We start from the raw sequence: 21,029 nt of genomic DNA, 5'->3' as shown, positions 1-21,029 counted from the left end.
CTATATGCCCTCTATTCTTAAAGGTTTTTCTTTTTCCTAAACAGCAAATTGTGGAGAATTAATAACTACAACTACCAGCCCCTAGTGTAATTTCAGAAATTTAGCTGTGAAGAGGTTAAGACGAATGACACCAAATACATATCGGAATCACATACGATTTACAGAGGAAAACCACAGACACGCACGGTTTCCTTTCTCATTCAGGGCTGGGGATGGGTACCTTGTTTTAGTTTTGCAGACATGTCATTGTCCTAAGCGGAGCTGAAAAAGTTTACTACCAAAATGTCGTCAAAAAGGCACAAGAAGAAACAAGAGGTTTGTGAATCCATAGAAGAAAACGTTGTCCTTAGTAATTATGCTGGAAGTTCTCAAGCATTATGTTCCAGGGACTTCGATAGAAAAAGTAGCCACAGCCTGGCAAGCATCTTGGCTACTCTGCCACGGAGCCACCGACATGTGAGTTATCTTATATTTTCATTTTTTAACCATCTATCTGTCTGTCCCTCTGTCTGTTCGTCTATCCATCCATTGAAACTGTTTGTCAAATATCCTTGAAATAATGTTTTGAAATAAAAATGTAATCTTTGTTAGTTTTTTAAATAGAACATATTTCATTAACGTTGGGTCTCAAGTATCCAGCATGGCATGATATCCTATAATGAGTACAGGTTTCTCCTTGGTAATGATGAGATCCTGATAATCTGCATACTAATGCACTGTTACTATTACTGATACCTGAAAGATAGTGAGCGTGGCCATATCGCACACTGAATCCTGTCCATAAATGTTAATTGATGAAACCACTAAAGAGTTTTAGTAACTATGGAATACTGTGTTTTAGGCATTCTGCAACCCTGATCTATCTCTCAGCAAATCAGCTAGAACTGCCTGTAGCTCACTGACAGTGAGATAGATAGTAGCTGCAGTATTTTCTAGCATAGGTTAAGACATTAGGGATGCAGGTCTGAGACCTGGAAGGGGCTCATCCTTCTGATGTCAGTTAAATGATTTTCACAAAGTTTCCTACATTGAGAATTGGCCCTAGCTGTACCTACTGATCACCAATATGAATTTAATTGTAGAAGGGAAATATAGATTTTTACAATTCTTTTCCTGTGCGTGTGAAGTTCACCATTAGTGGGTTTTTTGAGTAAAGAAAAATGTGTAAAATGCCATTTTAATATTAAAAGGTAATAATGACAGATAATGGAGCTCTTGTATACACCATGAAACACTGCTAAAACATTCACAGATACACTCAGACACTTATACAGACATTCACAGATACACTCAGACACTTATCCAAACATTCACAGATAAACTCAGACACGTATACAGACAGTGGCGTACACACAATCCATGGGGCCCCGTGCGAAACTGTGTTTAAATGTGTTTGTATGTAGAGTTGGATTGATTGCTGGCTTGTATGCACATATGCACATACGCTGATCCAAACACACACTGGAACACCCACAGATACACACTGACACATACACACATATACACACACACTGACACACAGATGCACACATGTAAACACACTGACACACATACACACGCAAGTAATGCTTATACATAAATGACACATAGACACACACAGATAACACATACACACATTTACACAGACATATAAAACATACAGACATAACACATATACACATAAATATTTTATACACAGACAACACATACACACACAGACATATACACACAAAGATCACAATTTACATATGTTTAGCCACCCCTGCTTCTATACCTTTTTGGTGCAGGAGGGTGGCTTCCCTGGGGTCCATTAGATATTTTTCCTGTGGTTATATCGTATATCCCATGACGTGTGGAGAAAGCCCTACAGATATATCCCAATTGGGGATTGTACCGCTATACGCTGACCTCTCTGAGCTGAATGACAGCTCTTTGTAATAGTGTTTTATACGCTCCTGTCTATACAGACCCACCTGGAGTATCTAAAAAGGACAAACGGTACTGGTACTTTTTGTTTGTATGTGATACCAAGAAGACCAAGAAGTGCTAGACTCGCTTCACGCGCTCAAAGGTCATACACAGTGCTACTCACACATCGAAGCCCACAAAAAGCTAATATACAGGTGGTACCTGACCCCCCACAGGCTCCATACAATGTATAAAACGGTCTCATCCTACTGTTGGAGATGTGGCAAAGACATAGGCACGATGGTACACATATGGTGGGCATGCCCACGCATAAAGCCCCTATGGGGAGCGGCACAAGACATGCTAACATCGGCAGGCATCACTACACCAATTATAACCATACGCACAGGGCTCTTCCTCTCCTACCCACACCCCACCCCAAAACATGTGAGGAGTCAACTAGCTCTCACCGCCATGGCAGTGAGAAATCTTATTGCAGTCCACTGGAAACAAACCCAGTGCCCATCCAAACATCAACTCTTATCCAATACTTACCAATACTACTCCTTCGAAAAAATGTCAGCAAAAACTGCCCTACAAAAACAACACTTTCCAACATCATGGGCACCGTGGGCAGCCATATGGGCGAACCATACTGATAGTTCAGACACTATCGCACCACTGGAAGTGCGCAAAAAACCTACAACACTACCACCACCACGACACACTCAAAGTTGAGTACAGGTCTACCTTTGTCCCAACAGGTAACCGAACATGGCACAGGGGTGCACTAAAGGCATTCACATGCCTGGCCGGAATAATTGAGGGTGCTCAACTGTAGTATCATGTTATATGACATATCGTCATACCATGTATTACTGACAGAGTGCGTATTTCCTTTAAACCCCTCCCCCTTTTATTTTCTTCTCTTTGTAATCCCTTCCCCCCTCCCCCACCCCCAACGTTGTTTACCACTTGTAGATAGTTCTCACTATTTGAATTCCACCCAGGGAAACATGAAGGCTCATGGTACAACCGTACTTAAGCTAACATAGCAATGCTCATACAGCGAGGCCGCTCGATAGAGCACAAATGATTCAGCTCCAAGCTCAACACAATGGTAGCTCAGGCATTGCATGTTGATCAATGTTGCAACCTATCTCACACCCCCTTCATTAATATACATCAAGAAGCATTCGATTTCATGCATTGTATGTAAAAGGTGATTATACTGGATGTAAGAACTATAACCTGTTCCCCTTTTTCTTTCTGTACCCTATTTGACCTATGAAAATAAAAATTGTCAAATTTGAAAAAAATAATGCCTGGGGACACAGCCTAATGACATGCTTCTGCTGAGTAACAAGTGTAGTTAACAAACATTTGCAAGGAAGCAGATGTATCAGTCGTAAACATGTGCCATCTCCCAACAATGCACATTTTAAATAAAATAAACCTGTTTTACTTATATTAAAGACATATTGAAGAATTCCCTATATTCTCCTATTGATTCATCTCACAGAGAGATAGTAATACTGAGCCAAAACGTCACATCCTCTTGATATAGAGAAAGTGTAAGAATCTGCCTAGAATGTCACGTTTCAGGGGGCACTGAGTTCTAGTTGACCATGCCACACTGATATATTTAAAGATTGTTGGATGACCTTACTGGTGCTCGCAGTATCTGCTTCTCAAATGAGCCGCTCGATAAGAAAGATAAGATGAATATATGCGAATATGAGTTTTGGAGAATCTGTCACACGTTTCTATTTTGTTAACAAAGAAATGATAGCATTTAGACCAAAATACTTTGAAGACAATCCTCAACTAATCTTAATCACTGATTATTTTCATGTTCAAGAGAGCACATGGAATAACATGATGACATAACTATCTCAGTTTAGGGTAGGAAATAACCCTGTTATCCATGTCTTAGACGCTATTATCTACATTGAGACCTTTTCTTTCTAAGACACCCCAAACATGATAAGACTAAGGATGCACATGCTAACTTGCTGTTGCAAACACTGAGGTCGCTCCTCCTACGTAATAAGTCTAATCGATCTCTAGACAACATCTTGTAGTGTGGTTCACCACCGTTTTCTTGACATGCAATCTTGTTTCAGTGACACGTAATGCAGTTTTTGTTTCAGAACAAGATAAAATCCCCATTTAATTTGCAAGCTATTTTATCTCTACATTGTGCTTGTCAAGTATCTTGCAAACAGCTAGATTGGAAGATATTATAAATATTAAAAAGATACCCCACATTAGGTGTAAGGCAAGTTGTACGCCATAGCCTTTTTCATAAGGAAGTTGACATGAGTTTCAGTGCAGCAACACTAATCAAAACCTAAATGCTGACAGGATACCCACTTTAAACCAGCGTTGTTCTTCCACTCGATGTCAAGCATCACAATAATGACAACATGCATTGTCCTAGTGTCGGTTCCTTACCAGACCGATGTGTCAGTAATGGCACAAAGCGTTTTTTAACCATCAAGAGTGATGTAGAACACTCCACCCCTAGCTGTTTATAAAGCCAAAATGACACAGTGTCATTCCAGTATCGTAATCCTATGATGTTTTGGGTCCTTCTGATGATGTAAGACACTAGGGCTAAATATACTCACACCAAAATGAGATCAGTGCTCTGTCCTGGTCTCTAGTAGCCCAAGGGTGCTTTTTGTTTGTTATTTTCTCTTCTGGTTTTTAATATTGTCTCATATCTTGACTATCCTGACCTTTTCTTATGCTGCTTTTGGCTTGTTTACTTGTCCTGACATTATTCTTTACTCCTGACCATGGCTTGTTCCCCGACCATTCTGTATCAATTTTTAATGTTAATCCCAGCCATCTCTACATACTCCTAATACAGACATTTTCCTCTGTACCTTTCTGACAATTGCAAAATGTCTGAAATTCCATGTGTTTTAGGAGCAGTAATGCATAGTTCAGGCCAGGGTAGGCCACATTCGACACTCCAGATGTTGTGGCCTACACCTCCCATGATACTTTGCCAGCATTACAACTTAAAGAGCATTTTAGGAGATGTAGTCCCCAACATCTGCAGTTCTGAAGCTTGTCAACACCTGGCATAGGTAACTGTAAAGATTCAGATGTGGGTATGTCATGTATAACAGTCCTTTTGGATTCACAATATTCAGTACTGTTTAATGTGACCTCATGCCACCCTAATCTGCATGACATGACAATTGCCTTAGGCTTGGGTGAAATTTAATTGGGAAATATTTAATTTAATTGGGAAATATTGATAAAAAAAAACACACAGGAAGCCATGATGTTTATACCAGCTAGAGTTCCTGGTGAAAAGAGACTGTTTACTTTACTTTATTCCACTGAGATGGAATGCCACTGTTTTGGGGAATAATTCCCTGAATGAGACAAATGTCACCATATACAAATAAAATTGGTTTCAGAAATGTCTCTCGGCCCTCTTTGTAACAACTAGATACTGAAAGCATTAAAAGATAAGAGAATGCTGGCACCCAATACGATAACAATATACAGTGCCGATAAATATCCCCAGTGTTGCTTTAAATATTTCTACAATTACCGTTATTGTAACAGTGCTGTTGAATATGTAACACTTGAAAGACGTCTTGGAGTAAATTAGTCATTTAGGACACTGTCCAAATGTCCACGATACAACCAGCCATGACAATATAGTCAGATAACTTCATAGTCATAACTGCGATTCTCAGGTCAGAACTTGTGTATAGTTTTATGTATTATTGATACGTCTTAGTAAGATTATTGTCATGTTTGTTTGACTATAAACATTTCTTCTGTGTTTTAAATAATAAAACCAAAGCTAATAATTTTATTTTGTTTACAGGTTTCCATGTCCAGGTCTAATTCATTGATTGAATCATCAGGAACTGGACCCCACAGGTAGGTGTCTGCATTCTTATTGTAACAAAATACAGGTATTTCACATTATTTAAAAACAAAGCAATACATTATTCTAAAATCACTTTATTTTAAATATAGTAAAATTATACAATGTGAGGCCGCATTGTTACAAAGTTAATGGCACTTCGTAGCACTAATGGCACTAAAATGAAATAAATTTTGTATAAAGTTACATCGCTTCTTCTGTGCTAATTTAGCCTATTTTAATTCACATCTATTGGGTGGAAATAGTGTCCAGAGGGGAGGAGTGAAGTCAAATACACAGTCTCCTTCCATAAGTCAACAACACCACAAATTCAGTCGCTTAAAGGGAGGTTACATTTTCCGCAAAATGGCAGCCTCGAGAGCATGAATAATCAAACCATTTTAGCTGATGCTACAGTAGTGAACATGTCCTGAGAAGGTGGCTTCTCTAGGTTGCCATACCAACATATATCTGCCTGTGGCATACTTAAACGTGGCACAAACATCAAATGTAATGCTATGACTATGCACATCCTTAGTTACTAGCAGAACATTAATGTCCAACGAGCCGTGAATGAGCTTATTTATGTATTTGTTTACCCTCTGCCTTTAAGAATACCTTTTATTACTCTTTGTGAATTTTTATATCGAACCATTGACCAGCAAGCTAGAGAATGATCTACTTTCATAGTTGTGTAGGGAATTGTCTGTTTAAAGTCATTTTGGGACCAAGTCCTAAAAGTGAAACAGTGAAATGGAACATTACATTGGCTTCTATCTCTCTATTTTATGCCATTATTGTATTTTAAAGAAACTCTCAACCTCTGCATTTAACAAAAAAATATTTTACATTTAGACAGGCGTTTATATCGTGGTACATAATTGTGACAGTAAATCTCACTAGGGTGCACATCAAGGATTTATGGAAAACACCACCACCAAGGGTCAATTCATCAAGCAAGCAAAATATTAGTTAAACTATTTTTATATATTACAAACCGAACAACTGTATACATTTGACATACAAAACAATAATATTTTGTAGGTAGAAATGTATAGACTGGTTACTTAGTGAGTTATGGTGCCAGCATGATATTGGTTCTCCAATCTCTGGTTCTGTATAAAACCATTAACAAACATTTTGACGCAAATCAAGGGTTTCCGGCACCCATGACCCCTCACTATGTGTACTGGTAATGTGGAAGTTACACATCAACATTAAAAGGGTCAGTTACATTCAGATTGGGGCAATAATTGAATTGCAGTATGCTGATTATGGAGATTGGTTGTTAGCACCAGGGGGAATCTCAGTTTGTGTCAAATTACTTGAAAATGGTTTGACAACGAACTGGGAGACTGTGCTAGTGAACTACTGTTACCATAAGCTTCACAGCAGGCTCTAATTGATCTGGTGCTTAGACTGTTTTTTTGTAAACGGGAGTCAGAGAGAAACATTGGGAGGCAAGTGTAGTGTTAACACTGCTAATAATGCAGGATTCTGAGTTGTTTGCTCATTATCTAGAATTTTAGGGACACTCTAAGAACCAGAATCACAAACCAGAACCATTGCCCCAGAACCACTATGTAAAACTGTAGTGGTTCTGGTTCTTAGTGTCCCTAAAATTCTAGATGATGAGCAAAATATTCAGTAGGTTACCCAAGGACCCAAGGAATAACACACTCATAGATCTGCAACTTAAAAATTGATCTATGACTGTAATTGGAAGCTAACTGTCGGGATGCGTCCCTTTTGCTGTACTAGCACATTGCATTAGTAAACCTTACTTATCCAAGAAAAAATTCAAAAAATTGTAAAAACATACAATTTGCTTGACTCAACCCAGTGTCAGTCAAGAACACTTAACATGTGATTATTTTAAGGTGGAAAACGTATTTACTAAAGCACATTTTAATAACTTTCTGCTACAATGTAATTACATGACCCACCATTGTGACATGTTAAAAGAACTAAAGTGGCTGTCAATTGAATCCAGACGCACACTTCATCTTTCCAGCCTTGTTTTTAAGAGCTTTTCTGGGAAGCCTCCACCCTAACTGAGCAGTTTGCGCTCCCTGGCTGTTCCCACTTCCTATAACCTTCGATCCAGTACCAGCACTTTATTTAGTCTCCCTCAATACAAAAAGAAAGCGTCTCGCTCCTCCTTTTTCTACAGGGCACCTCAATTATGGAATGACCTCCCGCACACTTTCAAATCTTCCCCCATGCCTAAATTCCTTTAAAAGATCCATCTCTACATATCTCAAAACAGAATGCACCGGTCATGGTTGATTATATATTTCCTAGCTGTTCTATGTTAAATTTTGTATATATTGTGTAATAATATTGTTTTTGTATTTTATTGTACCCTATGTTATCACTGCAATGTTTTGTGGACCCAGGACATGCTTAAAAACAAGAGAAATCTCAATGTATCTTTCCTGGTAAAAATATTTTATAAATAAAAAAATAATAACCAAGTTTTCCACCTTAAAATAAGGACACTATACACTATAAGGCTTTAAACTATATTTGTAAAGGCCCTTGCTTAGATCGATGGTTCAAATATGGTACATCTCCAGATGTTTTAGAACAACTTTCATGCTATACTGAAGCCTATTTTTTCCATGCTTTAACTAATAAAGTTGTTTTTTTTAAATTTATGCTGCTGTTTCTTTTCTATCATCCTGCTTTCATTAAATACCTTCCAAAGTTCCATTCATGGAATTAAAATACCTGGAGTTCCATACATGGAATTAAAATATCTAGAGCTGCATACATGGAATTAAAATACCTGGAGTTTCATACATGGAATTAAAATACCTGGAGTTCCATACATGGAATTAAAATACCTGGAGTTCCATACATGGAATTAAAGTATCTGGAGTTCCATACATGGAATTAAAATATCTGGAGTTCCATATATGGAATTAAAATACCTGGAGTTCCATACATGGAATTAAAGTATCTGGAGTTCCATACATGGAATTAAAATATCTGGAGTTCCATACATGGAATTAAAATACCTGGAGTTCCATACATGGAATTAAAGTATCTGGAGTTCCATACATGGAATTAAAGTATCTGGAGTTCCATACATGGAATTCAAATACCTGGAGTTTCATACATGGAATTAAAGTATCTGGAGTTCCATACATGGAATTCAAATACCTGGAGTTTCATACATGGAAATTAAAGTATCTGGAGTTTCATACATGGAATTAAAATACCTGAAGTTTCATACATGGGAATTCAAGTATCTGGAATTCCATACGTGTAGTTAAAAACATCGCAATCCAACTAAGACAAAGGCATCTATTCAGTAAACACAGTTGCAGAATTTAAGTAAAAAAAACAGAAAAAAATATTTTTTGATGGCCTGGCTATTTTGGCCACAATTTTCAAACTTACTTGAATGGCCATTGCTAGGGGGAGGCTCTGAAGCCCCAGATGTGGAACTTTGCAGCCCCAGATCTCAACAGATAGTGGAGAGGGCAGGAGGATATTAGTGTGATATTAGTTTACCCAAATTAGCTGCCCGAAATAAAATAGTCAATGCCCCATAGGTAGCTGTTGGGAGTGGTGGTGGGGAACGGAACTTTGCTCTCTATTAGGTAGGTAGCATTATGGGATTGCATCGAATGACTGTGCACCATGTGCTTGCTTGCGGCTATACCTTCATTCAGATCCTTGGGGTATAAGCAGCAAGCTGTTCATGGGTGGAGAGGAGAAGATATAACATAGACAGCAGAGAAATGTCATGAATGACCCCTACTTATTGACGAGGACATGGGTTAATAAGTTTTGCTCTCGGATCAAACCAGAATGTTTCTAGAACCAAGCAATGCCCCTGCTTTCTTGTAAACACAATACAATTCATTATTTAGAAAAAACAAACAGAAACAAAACAAAAAAAACCTACAAACATATTAATCACTTTAATTCCGATATCTCTTGATATATCTTGCTCTCTGTCACCGTTACTGCCACTGCTCTTGAAAGAATCTTAGTAATTACAGAGTACTAAATTCAATTATTTTCTATTACAGGCGATTACTGGTTATCGTCAAGCAGGATAACGAAGCCTTTGGATTTGAAATACAGGTAATACGCGCATGTTTTCTTATCCATTGTAGGGTCATGAGATACAATAGTATACTATGGCGTTGCATAACATGTAGCAAAACATGTTTTTTGCACAGAGACTAGTTCCTATAAAAAATAAGCACTATCACTGCAAAAAAATTACTCAATATTCTAAACGTAAATAAAACTATTAAATCAATAAGACTGGTAACCAGACAGATAAAAAAGTGACTTTATTATAAAAATAAAATAAAAAATCAACATACATAATTTAAATAATATATAATTCACTTTCATTAAAACTAAATTATGAAATTAACGAAACATTGTAAATGTTTTGTATTAATTGGAATGCAGGTGACGAGATATCAGCAACGTGAAAACATTGCACTTATTTATACTGTTAATAAACAATACACTTTCATTAAACGTAATAACGTTTTAAAAAAATGAGAACGGAATGAGAACTGAACAGTTGTTTCTTATGAAAGAAGACAGTACATCTCGAAACCAGGGCCTATAGTGTGAAATAATAGAACTGACAGCTGTACTTCCCAAAAACTATGCAGGGCCTTTCAGTTCCACAAACAGCTATGTGAGAGGGGGGTTTCCTTCTCTGTAAATAGATCAGGTGAATATGAGTGGGTTTCTCAAATCTGCTTACCGCCAGGTAAAAGTAACACTATAGTGTCAGGAACACAAACATGTATTCCTGACACTGTAGTGCTAAAATTACTATTTTGGTACTTGGCCCCTTCTCTTGATTTCACTCACCTTTTTTTCAGTGCTGTTCTGGTCTCGCAATGGCTGGCCATGCCTCGCCCCGCCTCCGTGGCTGAGATCATGAAATCTGACAATCTCAGCCAATCCAGTGCTTTCCCATAGGAAAGCATTGGGAGGCTATTACACTTGTGCAGCAAAACACCACGTTGCACCAATCAGAATCTCCTCCTAGAGATCCGTAGAATCATTGCATTTCTATGGGGAGCGTTCAGCATCTCCATGTAGAATGTGGAGACGCTTAATGCTAGTGCTGCACACTCTGCAGCACTGACCAAGGAAGCACCTTTCTTGGCCATCTAAGTGACTGGAGGTGTAACTAGGCTGTAATGTAACCACTGCCTTTTCTCTAAAATGGCAATGTTTAAAAAGCCTGGAGGGACTGACTATACTCACTAGAACCACTACATTAAGCTATAGTTGTTCTGGTGCCTATAAAAAAACTAAATAAATAGTTAAATTAAACACTTAAAGCAGGAAACTAACATGTTTGTTCCCAAAACTGAATTGTTTATATACACCAAGAAATTGCAAATTAATTGCCGAAAAACTGGAATCATAGATGGAATTGTCATATTGCATTAGTGGCTTTCTTACTGGCCACAATCCCATCTACTGCGCTGAAGAAAACACGTGTACAACTAAAGATTGCATTAGAGACATCATTGCTAAAGGGAATCTGCCCTGTAACACGTAGTGGTTATAGTTCTTGGAGAAAATGTTTTGTTCTATAACATATCTCTAGATGCAACAGTATCAGTAAGGAAGATTTCACTTTAATAACAATATGAAATCTGTGTTCTTTACAGACTTACAAACTTCAACATCAAAATGCGTATGCCTTCGAAATGTGTACATACGTCTGCAAAGTACATGACAACAGCCCCTCCAGCTGTGCTGGACTGAGAAAAGGTAACTGTTTTGTCGTGACAGTATACACTACCTGTTAAATCCACGTTTTAATTTAACCCCTTAAGGACCAAACTTCTGGAATAAAAGGGAATTATGACGTGTCACACACGTCATGTGTCCTTAAGGGGTTAAAGGACCACTATAGTGCCAGGAAAACATACTCATTTTCCTGGCACTATAGTGCCCTGAGGGTGCCCCCACCCTCAGGGACCCCCTCCCGCCAGGCTCTGGGGAGAGGAAAGGGGTTAAAATTTACCTTTCTCCAGCGCCGGGCGGGGAGCTCTCCTCCTCCTCTCCGCCTCCGATCCTCCCTTTCGGCTGAATGCGCATACGCGGCAAGAGCTGCGCGCGCATTCAGACGGTCGCATAGGAAAGCATTTACAATGCTTTCCTATGGACGCTTGCGTGCTCTCACTGTGATTTTCACAGTGAGAATCACGCAAGCGCCTCTAGCGGCTGTCAGTGAGACAGCCACTAGAGGATTTGGAGGCTGGATTAACCCTATTATAAACATAGCAGTTTCTCTGAAACTGCTATGTTTATAAAAAAAAGGGTTAATCCTAGAGGGACCTGGCACCCAGACCACTTCATTAAGCTGGGTGCCTAGAGTGGTCCTTTAATATTATGATTGCTTAAACGGTTCTTTCTGTGAAATAATTCTGCAGTGAAACGATAAATGTGAATTTCAGTAAAGAATTTGTGAAATATCTGTTAACTGTTTAGTAAAATACAACTAAATTATGAAATTAGCAAAACATTTTAAATGTATTGTATAAATTGGAATGCAGGTGACGATATCAACAACGTGAAAACATTGCATTCATTTATATTGTTCTTAAACAATGCACTTGCTAATTTAATTATATGCATTTTAGGTGACATGCTGACTAATATCAATGGCATAAGTACAGAAGGCTTTACTCACCAGCAGACTGTCGATTTAATCCGCTCATCAGGAAATTATCTCAGGTAAATGAGAATAACTTGCAAAATTGGTTTGTATCTCTCACACTTTTCCCAGAAGGTGTTCTGAAAACCAAGTAAACCTAAATACAAATTGATTGTAAAAGAAGATGGCAAATCTGTGCAAAGAACTTTCTTCATCCCTAGGATATATTACTCCGCATGTGATTTGCTAACCCTATTCATTAACATTTCCGTGGCCAGGTGCCACCATACACTGGCCACCTAATTATAATTATACAAGTGACCCATAAGTACCTTATGAACTTGCCTACTATTTTTGTATTATAACACATTTGAATTTCATTTTGATTATTTAAATACATGGTTAATTCTTTCCTTTAATGATATTGTTGATAGAATTGAGACAGTGAATGGGATAAAGATTAGAAGAACAGAACTCGAAGCCAGGCTGATGTTTTTAAAGGTAAGATATGTAAATATTCATATCTTTAGAGGTAATCCAAAAACGTAATTATTAGTGTCATCACTAAAGAGTGACCTGGGGGAGACATGTCCCCACCAGACAACCAGGGATCATAGCCCTGCTAGAGCACCGGAGATGATAGTTCTGAGTTCATACCTCCCTGTATTGGGAGATATGCAGCTACGGATGACTGATCCATTTTTACCTGTAACTGGATATTATTTGGGATATTTTTCAGGTGTGATTAAATGAGCACACACAAAGTCTTTCTAAAACTTAATATTTAACACCCCCATTCCAAAAACACTTTAGCCCATTTTTTATTCTGTACTACTGTTTTTTACTTGAATCTAAATTTGAGATTAGTTTAAAGTAGGCTTTTTGCGTCTCCATGTTATAAGTGGTTACATGTCTCCAGAATTGACTTTGTTCTAGATCTATGATTTATGAATACATTATATTTATTTTGTTGTGTCTTTTTACAAGTTAAATACATAATAGGTATTGCTAGTATTTTTTCTGTATATTTTTTTATTCTTCCATAGTTCGATTTCTCTTCCTGACTATTTATTTGAAGCATTCACTCATGTTTCTTCACACCGATCAAAGATAGCAGATAAAAGGTTCAAAACGATAGGAAATGAGCCGTCGGTTATAAAGGGGTCAGGTGCCTGCTGGGAAATATAACAGATTCAAAGAATTAGAGACAGGAAATGGAATGCAAATAGATTTCAAAAACTGCTGAGCAGATTTCAAATATATGAGCACGATATGAATATGCGCATTGGTCACAGGCAACACTGAGCTATAGATATGAAAGAACAGAGGTTTTTTTTTTTGGTTTTTTTTTACCAGCATGAGTGACAAGCATCTATTTAATAAAATGCAACAGAATTCTAAATAAAAAGTAATTTTGAAAAAAACTCATACAGTGAGTTAAAACAGTTTAGCGTCATTATTGTAATGTTTTAATTAAATAATTTCTAAGAGTGGAGTGCCATTTATAAGAGAACCGAAATAAAGGTGTAGGGTTCGGTTTTGCAAATATCGAGTGACAGAGTTATGTACGTAGCTTTAATATTTTTACGAAGATGTGTTTCCATAAACCAAACTCTTAAAATTAAGAAAACTTTGTTTTCCCCACATAGCATGAATTTAATGAGAAATGGGGCGAATTGCAGACTCTATCCAGAAAAGAACAACAGCTGATTTATGGTAATTTTTATATTATGTTAACAGCAGTGACCTATCCCAACTCATCTTGAAATCTTCCACTGTATTAGTCTCTACCATATGTCTATTTTGTGGCATTGTCGTAAATTTCATTCAATACAACTTAAGGTTATGAGCATTTGTTCTACTGACTCCAAATGTAACCCTGTACAAGATGTCCTTCTAAGTGTCTTAATGCTGAATAGTTTACATTGGAAAACGTTATAATGTTGTGATTCACTTTGCTTTAAGAGACACTCCACTGACCATATAAAATAAATAAATTAATACATAAATCACTGTTTATTAGATATATTCCTCAAATTAGAACATGCATGCAATTATTTATGCATTTTTTTTAAACTGGGGTATATCTACCAAACAGCTTGTAGAAGTTGCAGTTCTCTTGTCTACACCCATTGCAAGCCCTTCCCTTCTAACCCAACCCAGACTTTCTGTAACTCTCCAATCACAAACTTTCCAATGCGATTCAATGAGAACATTGTGTAAGGCAGATACTCTGGGCCATTGCTGCCTCTTGAGTTTAGCTCCACTTAGCTAAACAAACCAGGAAGTCACATTATGTATTGTATGGTTGACAGTCAGGCGAGTGTAGCAAGATTAATATATAGAGGTGTCAGCTTTTTGTAAAATGAAAAAATAGGACACACTCTTCACACAATGAGCACCTCAGCAAGCTAAAGTGCTTTAGTATTCTGAAATAATAATTTAAATCCCCTACACTTGATTACTTATTTATAGTGATGTCGCTGACATGAAATTTTCCGTTCGCAAACGGCGAACGCGAACTTCCGCAAATGATCGCGAACGGGCGAACCCGGCGAACCCGGCGAACCGCCATAGACTTCAATAGGCAGGCGAATTTTAAAACCCACCATCACAATAGTGATGGGCCCCCACCCACCTGATCGGTGGGTGGGGGACCTAAACAAGAATAAGGGGGGGAACCTAATGTCCTCCCCCCTGGCCCCCACCCCTGAGCGGTGGGTGGGGGCCCTAAACACAAATTGGGGGGGGGACCTAATGTCCTCCCCACTGGCCCCCACCACTAAGCGGCGGGTGGGGGCCCTAAATACCAATAGGGGGGGACCTAATGTCCTCCCCCCGGCCCCCACCCCTGAGCGGCGGGTGGGGGCCCTAAATACCAATAGGGGGGGACCTATTGTCCTCCCCCATGGCCCCCACCCCTGAGCGGCGGGTGGGGGCCCTAAATACCCATAGGGGGGGAACCTAATGTCTTCCCCCCCGTCCCCCACCCCTGAGCGGCGGGTGGGGGCCCTTAATACCAATAGGGGGGGGACCTATTGTCCTCCCCCCGGCCCCCACCCCTGAGCGGCGGGTGGGGGCCCTAGAAAAAATGTCCCCCCAGGTGACAAGGGGTCCCCAAACTCCTAGTCACCCCTCCCCCCCCCAAAAAATGATCCCCCTACCTACTCCCCTCACCCTAAAAATAATGAGGGGGAGTCAATAAAGCTAAAAACCTGTAAATAAATAAAAATAAACTTACTATTAGATGTCTTCTTTTTTCTAAAATCTTCTTTCTTCAGCCCCCAAAAATGGCAAATAAAAAGCCAATATAACCGTCGCACTTTAAAAAAAAAAAAAACGAGCGCAAAAAAAAATGAATCCTTGTTCCTTCTTCGAGGGCACACCGCGTACTGAGCTCTGCAGGGCTGGGCAAGGCTTATAAAGCCTTGCCACGCCCTGCAATTAGGCTTAGAACACTCTGATTGGTTGGTTTAAGCCAATCAGAGTGCTCTGTGTCATTTTACACAGCGTGGGAAAATTCCAAAGAACTTTCCCACGCTATGTAAAATATACAATAGACAATAGGTCCCCCCTTTATTGGTATTTAGGGCCCCCACCCGCCGCTCAGGGGTGGGGGCCGGGGGGAGGACAATAGGTCCCCCCCTATTGGTATTTAGGGCCCCCACCCGCTGCTCAGGGGTGGGGGCCGGGGGGAGGACAATAGGTCCCTATTGTCCTCCCCCCTTTTTTACTTTAGGGCCCACACCCGCTCAGGGAGGGAGGACCCCTTTTTTTTTTTTTTTTTTAACAGTGAGCAGCAACAGGCACTGTTTAATAGACATGCCCCTACTCGCGGTATTGCGAGTAGGGGCACAATTTACTAATACTAAGTAATTTTTACTTAGTATTAGTAAATTTGGCTGAAAGACCACAAAAAAATACTAAAATAAAATAGGGGGCGGACCGAATATCGCATATGTTTGCCATCCGTGGCGAACGCGAACACGCTATGTTCGCCAGGAACTATTAGCCAGCGAACCGTTTGGGACATCACTACTTATTTATCTTTCAGAGATGCAATCCTAGAACATAAGATTAGACAGTTTGTGTATCATGTATTAGGTCATCTCTGACAGCCACATACTTTTTCTTTTTCTCTTCATTGTAACTATCCTACTCGCAGTTCCAACCTAATGTCATAATTTTCACACCTCCCACTTTATGTAATCATTTGAATTTGTTAAATAATCCATAAATTGCATTTTACATATTCTTTTAAAAAAACTTTGTTGAAAATGACCACCCCATTCAGCTTTACATTGGCTATTTAGCTAATGTACAATGTATTCAGTCAATTATAATTAATAGTAGGGATATTGATTCTTTAGAGCCAATACCAATACCGATAACTGTTACCAATAACCTGTAAACTGTTAGGCCGATAGCCGATAACTTACCGATACCGATATTCTGTACATTTACCGTTTTGAAAAAAGAAACCATTTCTACACAAATCTACTGTTAACTGAACATGTTTATTATTATTATTTTTTTTTTTCAAATATTTTTTTATTACCGTATATACTCGAGTATAAGCCGACCCGAATATAAGCCGAGGCCCCTAATTTTATCCCAAAAAACTGGGAAAACTTATTGACTCGAGTATAAGACTAGGGTGGGAAATGCAGCAGCTACTGGTAAATTTCTAAATAAAATTAGATCCTAAAAAAAATATATTAATTGAATATTTATTTACAGTGTGTGTATAATGAATGCAGTGTGTGCGTATGTGTGTGTGTATGAGTGCAGCATGTGTGTATGAGTGCAGTGTGTGTATGAGTGCAGTGTGTGTATGAGTGCAGTGTGTGTGTGCATGAATGCAGTGTGTGTGTGCATGAATGCAGTGTGTGTGTGCATGAATGCAGTGTGTGCAGGGCCGGTGCAAGGATATTTGCCGCCGTAGGCAAAAAAAATTTTGCCGCCCCCTCCCCCCCATATGTCCTGACTTCCCCTCCTCCTCCCTCAGTGGTCCTTACCTCCCCACCCCCGTGTTCCTTCACTCCCCCCCCCAGTGGTCCTGACTCACCCCTCCCCTAGTGGTCCTTACCCTCCCCTCCCCTAGTGGTCCTTACTTCCCCCTCCCCTCCCATAGTGGTCCTTATCCCACCCCCTCCCTCTCATAGTGGTCCTTATCCCCCTTCTCCCTCCCATAGTGTTCCTTATCCCCCCCATCCCTCCCATAGTGGTCCATATACCCCCCCTCCCTCCCATAATGGTCCTTATACCCCCCCTCCCTCCCATAGTGGTCCTTATACCCCCCTCCCTCCCATAGTGGTCCTTATACCCCCCTCCCTCCCATAGTGGTCCTTATACCCCCCCTCCCTCCCATAGTGGTCCTTATACCCCCCCTCCCTCCCATAGTGGTCCTTATACCCCCCTCCCTCCCATAGTGGTCCTTATCCCCCCCTCCCTCCCATAGTGGTCCTTATCCCCCCCTCCCTCCCATAGTGGTCCTTATACCCCCCCTCCCTCCCATAGTGGTCCTTATACCCCCCCTCCCTCCCATAGCGGTCCTTATACCCCCCTCCCTCCCATAGTGGTCCTTATACCCCCCTCCCTCCCATAGTGGTCCTTATACCCCCCCTCCCTCCCATAGTGGTCCTTAACCCACCCCCTCCCTCCCATAGTGGTCCTTATACCCCCCCCCCTCCCATAGTGGTCCTTATACCCCCCCCCCCTCCCATAGTGGTCCTTATACCCCTTTTTTTTTTATTATTAATTTTTTTTTAAATTATTTTATTTCTTATTTTTTTTTTTGTCCCCCCTCCCTGTTTGATATATGGCAGGGAGGGGGGCTCTCCTTCCCTGGTGGTCCAGTGGCAGTTCAGTGGGGGGGAGAGGGGGGCTGGCAGAGCTGTACTTACCTTTCCTGCAGCTCCTGTCAGCTCTCTCCTCCTCTGCGCCGTCCGTTCTGCTCTTCTGTCAGCTCCCAGTGTAAATCGCTGACCGAGGTGCTGAACGGACGGCGCGGAGGAGGAGAGAGCTGACAGGAGCTGCAGGAAAGGTAAGTACAGCTCTGCCAGCCCCCCTCTCCCCCCAGTCTGTATTATGGCAATGCAAATTGCCATAATACAGACTCTGACTCGAGTATAAGCCGAGTTGGGGTTTTTCAGCCCAAAAAATGGGCTGAAAAACTCGGCTTATACTCGAGTATATACGGTAAGTGGTAAATGCACAAAATGTACATGCCAGTACGATTTTAGTGTTCCTCTCCCCTCCCTTCCCTGTCCCTTAGTGTTCCTTTCATCTCACCTTACCTCCCCTTAATGTTTTTTCTCCCCTCCCCTCCCTGATCCATAGTTTACCTCTCCCCTCCCTGTCCCTTAGTGTGCCTCTTATCTCCTCTCACCTCCCTGTCCCTTAGTGTTCCTCTCCACTTACCTCCCCTCCCTGCCCCTTAATGTCCCTCTCCCCTCCCTGACCCTTAGTTGACCTCTTCTTTCTCTGTCCCTTAGTGTTTCTCTCTCTTCCCCTCCCTGTCCCTTAGTATTCCTCTACCCTCGCCTCCCTGTCCCTCACTGTACCTCTCCCCCTTCCTGTCCCTTATTGTTCCTCTCCTCTCCCCTCCCCTCCATGTCCCTTAGTGTTCGTCTCCCCTCCCCTCCCTGTCCCTTAGTGTACCTCTCCCCTCCCTGTCCCTTAGTGTTCCTCTCCCCTCCCTGACTCTTAGTGTACCTCTCCCTTCTATGTCCCTTCTCTCCCCTCCCCTCCCTGTTCATTAGTGTTCCTTTCCCCTCCCTGACTCTTAGTGTACCTCTCCCTTCTTTGTCCCTTAGAGTTCCTCTCCCCTCCCTGTTCCTTAGTGTTCTTCTCCCCTTCCCTCCCCTTCCCTCCACTCCCTTCCCTGTTCCTTAGTGTACCTCTCCCCTCCCTGTCCCTTAGTGTTCCTCTCCCCTCTCCTCCATGTCCCTTAGTGTTCCTATCCCCTCACCTCCTTATCCCTTAGTGTACCTCCCCCTTCCTGTTCCTTAGTGTACCACTTCCTTCCCTGTACCATAGTGTTCCTCACCACTCTCCCTCCTTAGTGTTCCTCTCCCCTCTCTCCCCCCGTTAGTGTCTCTTTCCCTTCCCTGTCCTTTAGTGTTCCCCCTTAGTGTTTCTCTCCCCTCCCTGTCCTTTAGTTTCCCACACTCTTAGGGCCTTAGAAGCTCCTGTACCATGGTCTGCTCCACTAGGCCACGCTACACTGAGTGACTGGCAGGAGGAGACTCTCACATTATCTGTATCAATAGTGGCCGATACTGATATTTGCCAAAATCCATAATATCGGCCTATCCCTAATTAATAGAAAAGCATAAGAAAAGACAACATATAGTATAATTATATAGATCTATTACTATAAAATACTAGACTGTAGTTATATCCTTTATTTCTCGTTGTACAGGAACAGTAAATGAAGCAAGAGTTGAAGAACAATTGGAATCCCTTCGTTTGGAATTTTTTCCAAGCCACACTCAATCACCAAAGTCTTTCTTGAATAAACACAGATTCTCAAGCGGAAGTAGTTACGCAAGTCACTTGAGTTTAATGACTGACTGCAGCGAAGACGGGTTTGGTCAGACATCTGTGTTTGATGAAGATTCAGGCAGTGAAGCTTTCAGCCGTCAGTCAAGTATAGACGATGACTACTCCAGTGTCAAGTCCAATGCACATTCTTCAAACAAATCAACATTACTGCGTCATCGAACCATCAGTATGGCTAGTAGTGAGAGTGAATCACTGTCACCCGGCTGGGACACAATAAGACTTTCAAATTTCTTTGGAACACTGCCCCGAAAATGTAGGCGGGGCAGTGTTAGAAAAAACTTTCTGAAATTTATTCCTGGTTTGCACCGATCAGTGGAGGAAGAGGGAAGCCCAGTATGATATATTTGTCTATTTAATGACCTTTCACAGCATTAATGAGACTTGTAGACAAAGGAAAATTACAATCTCGTAGTCCATATTTTTGAACATGGCAAAAGCTGCTGATGAGGTGTTAACAATGTTTACACACTCACAGTTTCACCATTCCAAAACTTTTCAAAACCACTTTACCATTATCGAACCAGTGAAAAAGGAACCCCGTATTGTACATCACGCACTGTGAAGATCTCAATCCTGCTGAAGGAGTTATCAACACTTTCATTGGACGATTCAAAACTTAGCGATTCAACACCTCAAAAACAATACCACAAAATATTTCTATCAAGATTATTTAAAAAACAAAAACAAATTCTAGTGCATTGAAATATGGAATTGCAAAATACAGGCTACAAGAGTAAAACTGTGTATATTGTCGAGTTGGAGAATTTGTCCAGATCCGATGTTGCAATCTGGACTTCAGTTTGCTAAAATTTAGATTTTAATGAATTTTTTCTTTACGTATTAGCTGAGGAGCAGAATGAGCAACAGAACACCTATCCTGACTTGATGACATGGGCATCCAACATTAACTAGACATTCCTTGTAAATAAACTAGCACAATTAAGGGACAAGTAAGCACCTTAACTACAATATAACATAGCAAAATCAGTAACTCAAGAATTGCACATT

The 21,029-nt window shown here is 40.5% G+C and overlaps 1 protein-coding gene across 1 annotated transcript; it reads left to right on the top strand.

Annotated features, from left to right (window-relative positions):
- The first annotated feature begins 218 nt into the window (after positions 1-218).
- On the top strand, positions 219-20,650 carry CYTIP (cytohesin 1 interacting protein). The gene is made up of 8 exons (XM_063428610.1): positions 219-456; positions 5,747-5,802; positions 9,835-9,889; positions 11,461-11,563; positions 12,439-12,532; positions 12,887-12,953; positions 14,102-14,168; positions 19,879-20,650. Exons 1-8 carry the CDS (start codon positions 283-285, stop codon positions 20,358-20,360), a joined length of 1,098 nt encoding a protein of 365 aa, XP_063284680.1. The 5' UTR covers positions 219-282; the 3' UTR covers positions 20,361-20,650.
- Positions 20,651-21,029: the final 379 nt, after the last annotated feature.

This window comes from Pelobates fuscus, chromosome 8, assembly GCF_036172605.1.
Source record: "Pelobates fuscus isolate aPelFus1 chromosome 8, aPelFus1.pri, whole genome shotgun sequence".
Lineage (NCBI taxonomy): Eukaryota > Metazoa > Chordata > Amphibia > Anura > Pelobatidae > Pelobates > Pelobates fuscus.
Note: the sequence above shows the minus strand (reverse complement) of the source record. Positions and strands in the feature narration are given on the sequence as shown.